Genomic DNA, 14,454 nt, shown 5'->3' with positions numbered 1-14,454 from the left:
AATAGCTAGCCGGTTGCTGGGAACTGGGCGGCGGGAACGCAGCCCGCCGTTTCACACTACAGATTGGCGCTCCAACGTGGTCACTAAATCCACTTAAAAACCTTGCCCGCTTGGAAAAAAAAGTACTGAGACCATGCCAATGGCACACTGCTCCCTGCCTGCACCTGGGCAGATGGCGGAATCAGGCTTAGGCGAGCGGGACAGCATTTGCGGATTCCTGCTGCCATAGAGAGAGAGGTGTTTTCAAACTGCGCGGTGCTCTGCGCCTCAGATTCGGCTGTGACTTGGATTAAAAGAGTTTCTGTGCTGCACGCTCAGTCTCAGAATTAAACTGCTGAGTGCGGCTCCAATGTCGACTGCTGTGTGCCTGGAACTGTGTGCGGCTCAGGGGCACCAAATGACTGAGGCAGGAGCGGCTTTGGCTCTGCTCCGCCATGTTGAACTGTGCTGATCTCAGGCAGGATCTATCGTAATTACCACAATAACAGCGCAGTTAAGGTTTAGACTTGGCTGTAAACAGGCAGTACCGTATTACCCCTACCTGGCGCAACTTAAGTTTTTAAGAAGTGGTTAACATTTTAAGAAATGCTCCTGGATAGTAAAAAATTACAGATTCACAATAGGACAGATTCAGACACAGAAGACCCCCATATGGGTCACAATGTTGGATGACTGTACGTAGGCTTGAGAGAGAGAAAAAAATAAATATATAGAGAATAAAGTTAATGCCTTAAAAAAGGGGTAAAGTCTTTAAAGAGACAGAATAAAGTAAAGTGATAGAGTGAAAATAAGCCACGTAAAAATGGAAAATTCACAGAGAGTCTGGATTATGTATTTTGTTGTGTTTTCTTTGATTTTTTTGACTGTAAAGGAGCTAAGTACAGAGAGACATTTCATTATATGGGCTGCCAGGCTAGATCAGAATGGACATCTTAATGGTATGACTTCAGGATTTGGATCTAAGAACATGATGCTTTGGAAAAGAGTTTCTTCTTTTGTTTTCACAGAGGACGAGACTCTGTGGATTGCTTCTATCCCAATATGGTATGATAGACCACGCCCTCCTGAAAGGTTGCTATGAACATCTTCAAAAAATTACTTCACTCAACTGCCAACTGAGAGGAACCTAGCACACAGGTTACACCATAAAAGACCTAAATAACAGCGCCCCCATTCAGCAGGAAGCAGTTTGGAGAGAAAAAACTGCGCCCATTTTCCCAAATATTGTTTATAAATGTTCTTTTACATTTAAAGGGGGAGATGATATAGATATGAATAATTTGCATTGGTATAGATTTTAAGGACAATTTGTTATATGTACATGTATTTCTGATCTTGATTAAGCTATTTTGATTGTGTAGTTCATTTTAAAAACTGTAATGTATAATTAGGAAATATAGGTTGTTAATGGATAATCATTGATAATAGTTAAGCTTGTAGTCATGTTATTAGATTTTCTAGATATGTAGAGATATATTTCAGTTAGATAGACATTCTTCATATCTTTCAAAGACTGCGGAATATGGCATTTAATGTTTTAATAACTTAGGGTTTTTCATGACAATGAGACACGTCTGCTCCTGGCAGCACCAATCTACTTCGAGAGGAAGATGGGCATCGAAGAGGCTACTTATGGAGTTTGTTAGCCATTTGGGCAAGAAACTGCTCTTGGCTGGACTGTTCCATAAACTGGACACAAGGAACCCACAGAAAGAGGACTGCTGAACTTGCCTAAAGGTGAGATGGTCTTTCGGGGTTCCTGATTCATGAAAGAGTCTGCGAGACGTTCTGCAGGACACAGCAGAAAGTGACTGAACTGTCTTTGGAATTTCCTGCTTCATGAAAAAGTCTGCTGGACACTATGGGCCTGAAGGCTGAAGATGGATGCCCCAACGGTACAGAGGAACTTTGGGTGACTGTCCAGGCAGCGAGTTGTCTCTGTCATTTATAGAGTTTGAAAGTTACTTACTTCTTGTTTACTTAGGTAGTATTATATCCTTCTGGAGTCTTTGATGGAGTTGAAGAATAAATAGATAGTTATAGCTTTCCTTAGTTATGATAAAAGATAAAATATATTTAAATATTGTAACTGTAATTCTTGCTTGATAACTGTTTTGTTACATGTAATTTTACTATGTTAAAGCCTTTCTTTTTTGTTTAAACAGAAAAAGGGGAAATGATGGAGGAGAGTTATCTGTCTATGTTTCTTTCATTGGTTAATTAATAAAGAAAACTGCCTTGGCCCTTTAAGAACAGAAAATTAGGTAGGTGGAGTAGACAGAACAGAATTGTGGGAACAAGGAAGTAGAGTTGGAGAGACGCTTCAGGCAGTCGCCATAGGAGTCTCCATGCTGCTCCTTTCCGAGATGGACGCAGGTTAAGATCTCTCCTGGTAAGGCACACCTCGTGGTGCTACCCAGATTACTAAATATGGGTTAAAGGAAGATGTGAGAATTAACCAGTAAGAGGCTGAAACTATGGGCCAGGCAGTGTTTAAAAGAATACAGTTTCCGTGTAATTATTTCGGATAAAGCTAGCCGGTTGCTGGGAACTGGGCGGCGGGAACGCAGCCCGCCGCTTCACACTACACTGCTACTATTACTACTACTACTAAGTTTACTACTTCATTCTTTTTGGTGGTATTAGTGCTGCCCTCCCCCCAATACTATGCAGTGCTCTACCATTGAGCTGTATCCTCGGCCTTTTATTCTTTATTTTATTTATTTATTTATTGGGTTTTTTTTTTGAGACACGGTTTCTCTGTAGTTTTGGAGTCTATCCTGGAACTAGCTCTTGTAGACCAGGCTGGCATTGAATTCTCAGAGATCCGCCTGCCTCTGGTTCCCGAGTGCTGGGATTAAAGGAGTGCTCCACCACCGCCCAGCTGGCCTTTTATTCTTAATCATTTATCTACCAGCACTTTTCACCTTTACCTTAGTGATGAAGAAGGAGAGGCTAAAAGGTAAAGAAACGAGATATGCTTCCCTTTCCTTCTATGTTACCAATTTCAGTTTGAAAGTTTGGACAATACGGGGAAGTATGAAGAGGCAATGAGATGGAGAACTCTAATCATTCTGTTTCTTAGAAGTTAATAGTAGTAACTTCTTTTAGTGATCTAAGCAAATTCCAGTTAACAGGGAAAACACGGCCTCTCGAGGCTTTCCAAGTCTAGAACTGTTGAGTTCCAAGTAACACGAAACTATGCTGGTTAGGCTGTATCTTGCTAGACTCCTCCGTGTGTGAAACTGAAATCTTGTACTCCTTGGGTGTGCAAAGGGCCCCTAGGAACAGCTGGTATACACATCATGTGCATCTATTCTTTGCACACACATGCTTCATGATTGCCTTTGAACCCACATAGGAAGCACAAGTTCAAGATTCAGTTACAAAGACAGCCAAGGCAATGGCAGTAAACTAACACATTGAATGTGTAACTATTCTTTATGTCTGTCGTGTGTGGCAGCAATAGTGGGTAACTCGGGGGCTGAAACCTATGGACATCTGGGACATCTATCCTGCAGCCTATGGGTGCCATACGAAGGGGCCCACTTCCTAGTAGGCTGGACTCTACTAACAGCTTCTCTGTACAAATTGTCCTTGAAATGATTCCGAGTTTGAAAGATGAATTAATAATCACTTTTAAATAGATATCTTGGATGTCTGATGAATCCACAGGGAATGCAGTTTGGCTGAGCTTTGGGCGGTAGCTGGTACCAGAGTATGGCTATCGGATCATCTTCTCCACATCCTTAACATTTTTCTTGTGTGCTTGCCATCCTCTCAGGATTTCCAGCTGGTGAGCTGCAGAAGCCTTTCTTTTGGGGAACAGAATACCCTCGGTGAGTAAATTAGAAAGGACTCCCGTCCTTGACAAGTCAGCAAAGGAGAACTTGTCACTTTGGCCAATGACAGACTATAGACTGTCTTCAAGTTCTAAGTGACATGACAACTCTTACAAAGGAAATCATTTAATGGGGGCTGGCATGCAGTTCGGAGGTTCAGTCCATTAGTGCCATGGTGGGAAGCATAAAGGCATTCAAGCAGACATGGTGCTGGAGACATAGCTGAGAGTTCTACATCCTGATCAGCAGGCAACAGGAAGAGAGACACTGGGCCTGGCTTGAACTTCTGAAACCTCAAAGCCTACCCACCAGTGACACATGTCCTCTAACAAGGCCATATCTACTCCAAAAATGCCATATCTTAATAGTATAACTCCCTTTGGGATCTGTTTTCATTCAAACCACCACATTCCACTCCGTGGCCCCCATAGGCTTGTAGCCATATCATAATGTAAAATGCACTTAGTTCATCTTCAAAAGCTCCCATAGTTTGTCACTGTCTCAGTATTGTTTAAAAGCCCAAAGTTGAGCCGGGCGGTGGTGGCGCACGCCTTTAATCCCAGCACTCGGGAGGCAGAGGCAGGCGGATCTCTGTGAGTTCGAGACCAGCCTGGTCTACAAGAGCTAGTTCCAGGACAGGCTCCAAAGCCACAGAGACACCCTGTCTCGAAAAAAAAAAAAACCAAAAAAAAAAAAAAAGCCCAAAGTTGAAAGTTTCTCTGAAACTCATGGTAATCTTTTAAACAGTCAATTCCAAGTCAATGGTTATTCAGCCGTAAGAAGGCATTGGAGGTCTTAGTAGTTTTCATTAGGTATTTGTTTTCTGATCCTTGTTCCCAGAGTATTTTACTAGATGGGGAAGTCAATTTTCTACACAGGATTTTCTTTTTCATTGCATTTAATCACTTGAAAGATCGCTGGGATAGAAGGAAATAGGCTAAAACCTTTCTGGGTGAAGAAACGGAAGAAAGGGGAGGAAGGTGCTTTCTGGGATGGCAGAGGGTAACTTGTCTGCTCAAGTCTACAAGGAGAAGTCATGTAAAAAAGATTTTAGTTTCATATCGGAGGGCTCTGAATGTCTAGTGAGGAATTTAGGACAGAAAATACTGAAGTTTCTAAAGAAGTGAGGTGATCAAATGTGTCATTAGAAATAAAGCCAGCATAGCTGTATTATAGGTCAGAAGGGGACATGTCTGGACTTAGAGACAGCTGTTCGCAAACAGGCCATGTAATTCCTCCTTTCGCTATAGAGTGGAGTTTCTCTTTTTTTTTTTTTTTTTTTTTGAGTGGAGTTTCTCATAATACTCCTGGTCAACAGTACCGTTACTTTCTTATATGCCTTTTTATGTTTTGTGGTCCTTTAATGCATGGAAAAATTCACCTTGATTTTAGGAGTTGAGTCACTTGTGTTTGCATCTTGATATATGAGGACTTTTATATGACTGTATAGGCTAAGTGACATAATGTCGCATACTTACAGTGTTCAGAGAGATATGATGGTTGTGTTTTAATTGGGCTTCCTCAGAAGCTGCCCCTGCCATGAGGGTTTAAATAGCTCTTTTGGAATGTGGTGCCCGGAAGCCCCAGCAGAAGATGGGAAGGTGACGCAGAGAGAGGAGGAAAATGACATTGTGTCCTATGAGTCTATTATGGCTGGAAAAGTGAGCTAGCATTAAAACTATACAAGCACTGAAGCCTATCCTTGTATAATCCAACCTAGATCTCACTAGGCTAAACACAAGGTGCATTCTTTTTTTTTTTTTTAAAGTTCTGGGGAATAAAGTATTTCCTTATCTTTTCTGACTTTTAGAGCAGGGAGCACATTCCTTTGTCCATGGCAAAAATGTCAAAGTAGCATTCCCTTTGACATAAATTTTTGCCTCTTCTTTTCTTAAAGACACTTGGGATTACTTTGGGCCCACTCAGATAATTCTGAGTTATCTCTCTCTTTTAAGGTCATCTAGTTAGCAGCCTTAATTCCATCTGCAACCCTAATTCATCTTTGTCATGTAACATACCACATTCACAGGTTCCAGGAATTAGCATCAGGGCACCTTGGGGAAGCCATTATTCTGCTTGACACATGTGTGTTATAAAGTTAACACACCATAATGGGCAACTGGAAATCAGTCTTGCTGGGGAACCACAGAACATGCTTCAAGATAAGGGGGCTAGGTTATCTGTCTTCTAGGCCACATTCCATCAGTGATTTAGAGGTGCTACCCAGGGGATTCCCTGGCAGTCCCCACCGAATGTAAAGGAATCTCTGGTGGCTGGAGAAGCTCCTTAGGTAGCTTGTTTTCAGTTGGTGCTTAGAAGCAGAGAGGCCGGTGCACTGAGACATGCTGTATGCTGAGGGAATGTAGGCAGGCAGCAATAGAGTCTACTGCAGGGAAGCGCTATTGTGGTTTTTTTTTTTTTCGAGACAGGGTTTCTCTGTAGCTTTGGAGCCTGTCCTGGAACTAGCTCTTGTAGCCCAGGCTGGTCTTGAACTCACAGAGATCCGCCTGTCTCTGCCTCCTGAGTGCTGGGATTAAAGGCTTGTGCCACCATTGCCTGGCAGGGAAGCACTATTGTTAGTGAAAATGGAAGTTATTGGGTTTGTAAACCCTAATCCTTAGCTGAATAGCTTTTTGCAGTATTTAGCCATTTGGATTCTGATTTTTCCGTGTTTAAGATTAGAAATGTATACACTAAATTCATGAAATTATACATTTAAGTAATTCTCTAAGATCACTTCAGACTGAAAAAAAATCCTGGCCTTCTTTGATTCTGCTTACCATAGATAATTTCGCTGAGTTTCCAATTGTTATATAACTTTACCTGAAAACTTGGAAATAGTCTGGTTATGTTTGCAAGTCATTGATTCAGTGATTTGTTTATTTGGTCCAAGGACAGGGAATTTTTATAGAATCATACAAATCAGAAACTTAAGAATTCTTGGTAGTGTTTGCTAGAACTACCTCAGGTGGAGCCATAGTTGATACCTGAGTGAGCCACCCACTTTCTATTAATATACCACTTCATGAGTACCTGATAAACATCATTTGCGTACTTTGCTCTGGGAATATAGAAAGGATAGAAATTACAGTTCAGTGAGTTTCCCATCTATTTTCTCTTAGTTGATGGATAGCTTCCAAAACCAAAGGAATAGGTTTCTTTTTGCTCAGCCTGCTGATAGTTGCCTTCCCGTGAGTGTTGGGTCTAATTGTGAGGTCAGAAATAAGCCAAATCATTTCCAAAGGCAAGAATTAGGAATGGAAATGACCTTCAGCAACATGACCCAAATGTGTTCCGTAAAATTATTGTCACCCTCTCTTCCCTCTTAGTATCTTTAATTCCCAAGTTCTATAGGAAACTTGTTTGGATATGTTTAACCTCAAGGCTTGATGACTCTGCTTTCTGTGTTTTGGGAAAATGCCATTCTTTGGTTCATGACTGAAAAATAAGAACTTAGAAGAGGGATTGCAACATGGCATAGCTGTTAAGAACACTGGTTACTCTTCCAGAGGATCTGGATTGAATTCTCAGCATCCACACATTGGCTCACAATTCCCCTTGTAAATAGTACACAGACATGTGCAGGCAAAACACTCATACAGATAAAATAAAATCAATAGTCAAGAAAAGGACTTGGCATTATTTGAATTTGGGTTTTTTTTTTATTTTTGTGGCCTCAAAGTTGCCGGTCTGGAAGTTTCTATGTAGGTAAGGCTGGCGTTGAACTTGTGATCTTCTTGCCTTTCCCCCTAAATTACAAGATTACAGGAACTCTGTGTGTTGTCTTTTGGAAGGAAAATTAAGTGACAAATGCTTTTCTATGTTTAGGGATGTCAGCAGGTGTTCATCCCGTGACTGTACTGGACCAATAGGTTGAAAGCACAGTTGAGAAACTTTAGAAAAATGTATAGAAGAAACTTTTCATTTGGAACTACCCTAAGAAATAATAGGTTCCATTAAAGAAGTGAACTCCTAATCATTGGAAAGATGCAAACCGATGTCTTACTACTCTTTGAAGGTTTTACTGTTTGGTTAGTTGGTTTGGGCTTTTTGAAACAGGCTCAACATATAGCCCAGGCTGGTCTCACACTCCTACCGGTATCTCAAATGCAGCACCAGTATTAGAGGCCTGTGTTCCTATGTCCCACCTGAAAAATGTTTTTGAGATACAATGTTACTAAGTTGTCCAGGCTAGCCTTTAACTTTTTATCCTATTCGCTCTGACTCCAAAGTAGGTGATAGGACATTGAACAGGATTTGACAACGACATTAACCTCAGAGCTTTGCGTGACTTTGAGATACCTGAGTAGGGTAGCTCATATTTGATAACAGCCTGAGCTCATGGGGAGTCCAGACAGCAATATAATTGTTGTATATTTGACAGCAAATCTCATGTGTGTGTTAAAGCCCACTCACAATGAGAGAAACTGAATAGGTAATAAAGTAACACTGTTACCTTCCCCTTTAGAGCACTTTTTTATTTGTTTGTTGGTTCGCTTTTTCAGGAGGTTTCTTTGTGTAGTCCTGGCCTTCCTGGAACTTTGTAGACCAGGCTGGCCTTGAACTTAGAGATGCATCTGCCTCTCCCTTCCAAAGTACTGGCCAGAGGGCTCTATTTTTAAGGCAGAAAGTCTTCCAATTTCTGCCTAGTCAGTCAGTTGTATTCTAAAAGGCACATGAGGTTTATTTTTATGGCATACTAAATTAAACAATTTCCATTGAAAACTAGAAGACATCAATGTAATATAAAACATTTCCTAGTCATACAAAATTACTTTTTCTTTGTCTCTTGTTCAAGGGATTGTGTTTCTGTAACTGAAAATTGAGACTTACAATGATTCAATCATTTTCCGAATTCCCTGTTTTCCTGGCAAATAAGCTTTTGGAGCAGCCCTTCTTAAGGGATTTTTTATTGCGGAGTACTCTCTGTATGTTCCCATTGTCCATCCCTTAAACTTATCCAGCCAACAGCACTGACTGAGGACTGTGGAGGACTGAGGAATCTGGGAAACTGAAACGTTGCAGTTCACACAGTGCTGGCTACTACTGCAAAAATTGCCACCATGTGAAATTACAAGTTTGTTCCACGTAGGCTATGATAGCTCTGTGATTGAAATGCATAATTTTACTCTTACTTCTTTAATGAAGGTTTGCAATGATGGAAAAACAGTAGGAAATGTTTTTTTTCAAATGCAAATTACCTTGCAGGAAAGAAATAACAAAGGAAAGAATTGCCACCAAGGGGAAAAATTAAATCTCACAGCACTTCCTTGGGTATAGTTGAGACAAACAATTAACATGTTAAGGATCATTACGTCCTGTAATAACATGTTGCTTCAAAAAATTCTGTTCCTTCCAGCTTTGGTCCTATCTGTTTGCTGGATGGTGTTGATGTTATATGTCACGAGCCAACTGTGAAATATTTTTAGCATAATTACAAATCTTACAATAAAAGGTCTAAATTGTCTATAATTCTTACCTATAGGTTAACTGACTTAAATAATTTCCATGTAAGACATGTCCCTTCCATGACATGGAAAGGCTGATTAATCATGAATTAAATCGCAGTTAATTTTCTTATTGTTGTACTAGGAACAGAGAATTTAGCGGCAAATGACTAAGGAGAGGACTTGGTCTTCATGGCGATTATGCTAGAGAGAACATTCTAGACACGTGCATCTGGAAGGCTCATTGATTTCCTCAGCTCTTGTGTTTGTGCTGTGCTCCACTTACCTACTCTGTATAATAAAGCCCCGTCAAACAGCCATCTTCTGCCTCACAAGTCTATAATTTTGACAGGGGCTGCTCCACTGGGCTGAACTATTCAGGATGCCCTCCCTCCCTCCTGCTCTTCTAATAGGTGGGGCCCAGTAGAGTCTTTCCTTTCCCTTCAGAGTTCCTTATGTTTTGGAGTTTCTCCATCGCTTTTCCAGGCCCCTTTCCCTTCAACCAGGCAGTCAGATTATTTACATTATTGCTAACTTATGGAAAAGAGGAAACTGCAAGGTGTCTTAAGGTCTAGCTCCAGTAGCCTCTCTCAGTTCAGATTCAAGGGTAAGAAATCAGATCACATCTAGGTAGTAGAGGGGGCATTTGTATTTAAGGGTAGCTGGAGTTGTTGGTGGCCATCCTTATAGATAATCTATCATGTGCTTCTTCAGAAGACAAGAGAAATAATATAACACTTTCCCCGAACCTGATTAAGGCTTCACAGTCTTAGGTATACAGCTGTCAGCTTGTCTGTCATAGAAAAAGAGGACCGTGACTAGCTCCCAAACAGAATGCTCCTTTTTAGTCTCCACTCTATTCCTTTTTTATGACTACATTTAGAAAACAATTTGACTTCTACGATTATAGTGACTTTGCCACAAATTTTCCAAAAGAAATAGTACATCGACTGTTTTTAAGTCCTGTTTTAGGTGTTCATGAATACAAAACATCACTGTAACAGATATAGAACCCCAGATGTATTACAGCTGCAAAGGCCTTTAAAAATCCCTCATTTCACTGAGTGGGACACCAAGACCCGTACAAGGTCACAGTGACAATGTTAAAATTTACACTGCTTTGTTTTCATTAGAAGTACTGGCATGCTTAGAGAAATTAGTTTATGCTTTTGTGGGTATAATTGTTAGATACTTTTATTCTTACTGTTATTAGTAAACAGTTTATTATCTTGGCTTTTCACTAAAAATTTAAAGAGTTATGTTCTCAGATTCATGCCTGTAATTTGTTCCAAATTGTCTATTTATGACATAGATCCCTGAGTTATGGTGCTATAGGAGTAATTGTTGGACATGAATTTACACATGGATTTGATAATAATGGTAAGTACTAGTTTAGTTTACAAGCTGCTTCTTTGATAACAATGTTGATTGGAGTGTGAATTGTCGCAATTATCTTTCCATAGTGGCATCATCATAGACCGAAGATTATCTCAAGCAATGTCATTGCTGATTGAAACCTTGTCTCATGTTTTGCTGTGATAGCTTGCAATAAATAACTCTTCCAGTTGGTGATTAAGGTCAAATGACAAAAGGAAGACTTTGTAGTTTCCATGAAATCACCTTTGCACTTGGGATGGGATTTCCAGGGCTCTGACAGTGGCTGCAGGAATGGCATTGCAGCTTTCCTCCTTTGGCATTTGTTTCTTCCTCACCGTCCTATGTTGTTTTCCCTGGAGCTGTGAGCTCTGCCCCTGAGATGATTGTATGTGCCGCTTAATTAAGAAGGTAGCCTTGGGACCTCTGCTGCCTGATTGCTTTGTATAATTTCAAGTGCTTCTTTTCTATTTTTCTTTTTATTGGCATATATTCAAAATTAATAACATACACATATGCTCTGTATCCTGATGGTATTTAAGCAGAAGGGAAAGGCAAGATAATAACAAACAACTAAAAATATCTCCTTTGAGAGTCATCATTTTTAAGTTTTTATGACATTTATTTCTTTGTGTGTGTTTGTGAGTGTGAGTGTATGTAGATCATGGGACAACTTGCAGGATTGCTTCTCTGTTTCTCGTGTGTTTTGTTTTGTTTTGCTTTTGGTTTTTCAAGACAGAGTTTCTCTGTGTAAAAGTTCTAGCTGTCCTGGAAGTTGCCCTTGTAGACTAGGCTGGCCTTGAACTCGCAGAGATCCACCTGCCTCTGCCTCCTGAGTTCTGGGATTAAAGGCATGCACCACCACTGCCCAGCTAAGAGAAAAGATTCTTAACTAAGAAACAAAAACATATGGTGCTCATTGGTCCCAGACCTGACTTCTAAGGTCTCTCCCATGGAATAGAATCTAATGATGGCGATTTCATCCTGTAAACAATACGTAGCACAGTGTATTGCACATATGAGTATATGCCCAGGAACTGATGACTGATGTGTTAGTAGATAGAGGACAACGATGCCATTCTTAGTGTTAGTAGCAAGCAACCTTGCTGAAGAGCTTTGGGTTGGTCCAGTGGATGCTTTTGCTTAGGGTCCTTCCATGTAAGCCTTTTCTTACAAGTTCTCTCTTTGAAGCCTCTTGTGTAGGGGGGCTTTCTGTGTAATTACATTAAAAGCATGCCTTTGATTTTAGCAATAACCTTGGAAATAGAAGAGTTGTACCCAAATCATTGATGGGAAGGCTGTGTAGATAACAAGAGACCACGAAGCTAGGAAAACTATTCCCCCCTCCCCCCCAGTTACGTTCTAGAGATTTCTATTCCAGTTCCAAGTTCTCTTTTTAGAGCAACATTCCTCATCCAAGCAGGCCAGATGGGTCTTCCATCCACACTGATGACTGTGAAATGATTCATAGCAGAGTGTTTATGTGTCTTTTCGCTCCTGGCAACTCAGAGGAAGCAGGTTGCTCTAGGCTGGGTCAGGTTCTGTAGTCCTATGGTTTGGATGACTCACTGGGGCTATTCCTATGGATTATTTGGAATTTCACTGGTAGTGCTCCTCCAGTTCCCTCTGCTTTTTGAATAAACGAAACTCATTTTGCTTGCCAGAAAATGTTTCAGGTCAGAGGAGATGAAAACAAGGAATCCGAGATTGGATGAGACTGGTGCACGTGTTAAATTGATGAATCTCATTTTGAAAATGCCCTTCGTTCCTTTCAAGGAAAAGAACTCGCTCAATTCTGTGCCTCCCTTCCCTGCTTTCTACAATTAGTCCATGACATTGGAGATGGCATGGGAGCTGATCTCAGGGACAGCATCCTGTGCTGTCAGGGCTGCTTTGGAAAGTCTGTTGAGGTGAAGGAAAGGCAAGAGGATGATTTCGGCTTCTAGAAAGTAACACAGATTTCTTGTAACTTTCCTTTTTGCTAGGTAGAAAATACGATAAAAATGGAAACCTTGATCCTTGGTGGTCTGTGGACTCGGAAGAAAAGTTTAAGGAAAAAACAAAGTGCATGATTAGCCAGTATAGCAACTATTATTGGAAGAAAGCTGGCTTAAATGTGAGTACAGCTGTGGTTGGTGGTGGTGGGGGGGCACCTTGTGGGCCATTTTTCCTCATTTAGACATTAGCTCGTTTTAGACCATTGGTTCTCCAAGTGTGCTTCTGGGATCCACAACATCTGTGTTCCCTGGGAACTTGTTAGAAATGCAAATCTTTGACTCCTTCCCAGACCTACTGAATCTCTAGGGGTGGAGAGAGTCTGTTACAAGTCCTCAGGTAGTTTTAACAGATGGTTGAATTTGGAGAATTGTAGGCCTACACATTAGTGATATCACAAATGCCCTAGCACAGATAAACAATAACATTCTTCACAATCTCCTACATTGTTAGGTTGAATTAACTGAGATAACGTCTCATTATTTTGAGTCAAAGGGTCTGAGAATTAAATCAAGTTTTTAGTTATATAAGTCTGAACAAAAGAAATATACTTTTGAAATGTTTATTTCGTGGCATATGCATGTATATAGTTTTCAATGAAGGCAAAATGCAATTGTATACATACTTTGAGGATGTGAAATTTTTTCCTTTTATTTTTGCCTTTGTCTTCATTGCCTTTTCTTTTCTCTCTTATCTTCTCTGCCTAAGGTCAGCGTTAGTAGCTCTGATACACTTTCTCCTGCATTCTAGTAAAGATAGACACACACAGCTTTAGTTAATTGCTTCTGGTGATGGTCTAAGAATTCCTGGTGTGAATATACCATAACCTAGACAACTAACCTCTTACCCAGGAATAGAATTTTCAGTTAAAAATGTCTATGCAATAAATACCTTATTGTGTATTACTTTTTCCCTGTAGTATATATTCCTATTGTCACCAGAATAAGATTGAATATTTCTACAAGTGATAGATTAAAGAAATCTTACTTTTCTTGTCAATTTATGAGAGCCTTTGAAAATAGCAGGGATGCTGAACTTCTGTTAGTCACATTATATGTATCTCCCTGAAGTGTATTACTTCTCCTTTAAGGTTTTTTTTTTTTTATTCTGTAGTATCTTTTGACACACGAAATCAAAACATTTTCAAAATTTCAAAATACCAAATCTCCCTTAAAATTACCTTTTTGTTTTTCTGTTCTGGCCTACGAAGATGTCTCCTCTACTCAGATTGTATAGGAAATAGTCTTAGCTACCTTTCTCTTGCTGTGGTAAGATACTACAACCAAGGTAACTTACAAAAGAAAGCATTTAATTTGGGTCTTACAGTTTCAGAGAGTTAGAGCCCATGATTATCATGTAGGGAGCATGGCAGCAGGTAAATATGGGGCTGAGATGGGGGGAGAGGGGGTGAGAGAGGGAGGAAGGGAGAGATAGAAAGAGAGAGAGGGGGAGAGGGAGAGACAGAGAGAGAGAGAGATTCAAGCTAACTAGATGGGCTTTTGAAACCTGAAAGACCATCCCCCAGTGACCTTCCTCCTACAACAAGGTCACACCTCCTAATCTTTCCTGAACAGCTCCATCAACTGGGACTAAGTATTCAAATATATGAGCACATTCAAACCATCACAGGAGCCTCTCATTTTTTCCCAAAAACTTTTTTTTATTTTTCTGATGTTTTACATTTAAATGTTCATGAATGTGAAATTTATTTTTCTGTGGAGTTCAATAGGAGAGTTCACTTACTGTTAAAGTCTAGGTTCGAGTTTAATACTGTATGATTCTAGAGTCATTTTACA

General features: G+C 40.2%; 1 protein-coding gene across 1 annotated transcript in view; it reads left to right on the top strand.

Annotated features, from left to right (window-relative positions):
• Phex (phosphate regulating endopeptidase homolog X-linked) overlaps positions 1 to 14,454 on the top strand; it is a 200,839-nt gene that overhangs the window by 177,156 nt on the left and 9,229 nt on the right. The window contains exons 16-18 of the mRNA XM_038317022.1: positions 3,785 to 3,839; positions 10,602 to 10,669; positions 12,649 to 12,779. Coding sequence (XP_038172950.1) covers positions 3,785 to 3,839; positions 10,602 to 10,669; positions 12,649 to 12,779 — 254 coding nt within the window. The remainder of the gene's footprint in view (positions 1 to 3,784; positions 3,840 to 10,601; positions 10,670 to 12,648; positions 12,780 to 14,454) is intronic.

The sequence above is a fragment of the Arvicola amphibius genome, chromosome X (assembly GCF_903992535.2).
Source record: "Arvicola amphibius chromosome X, mArvAmp1.2, whole genome shotgun sequence".
Classification (NCBI taxonomy): domain Eukaryota; kingdom Metazoa; phylum Chordata; class Mammalia; order Rodentia; family Cricetidae; genus Arvicola; species Arvicola amphibius.
Note: the sequence above shows the minus strand (reverse complement) of the source record. Positions and strands in the feature narration are given on the sequence as shown.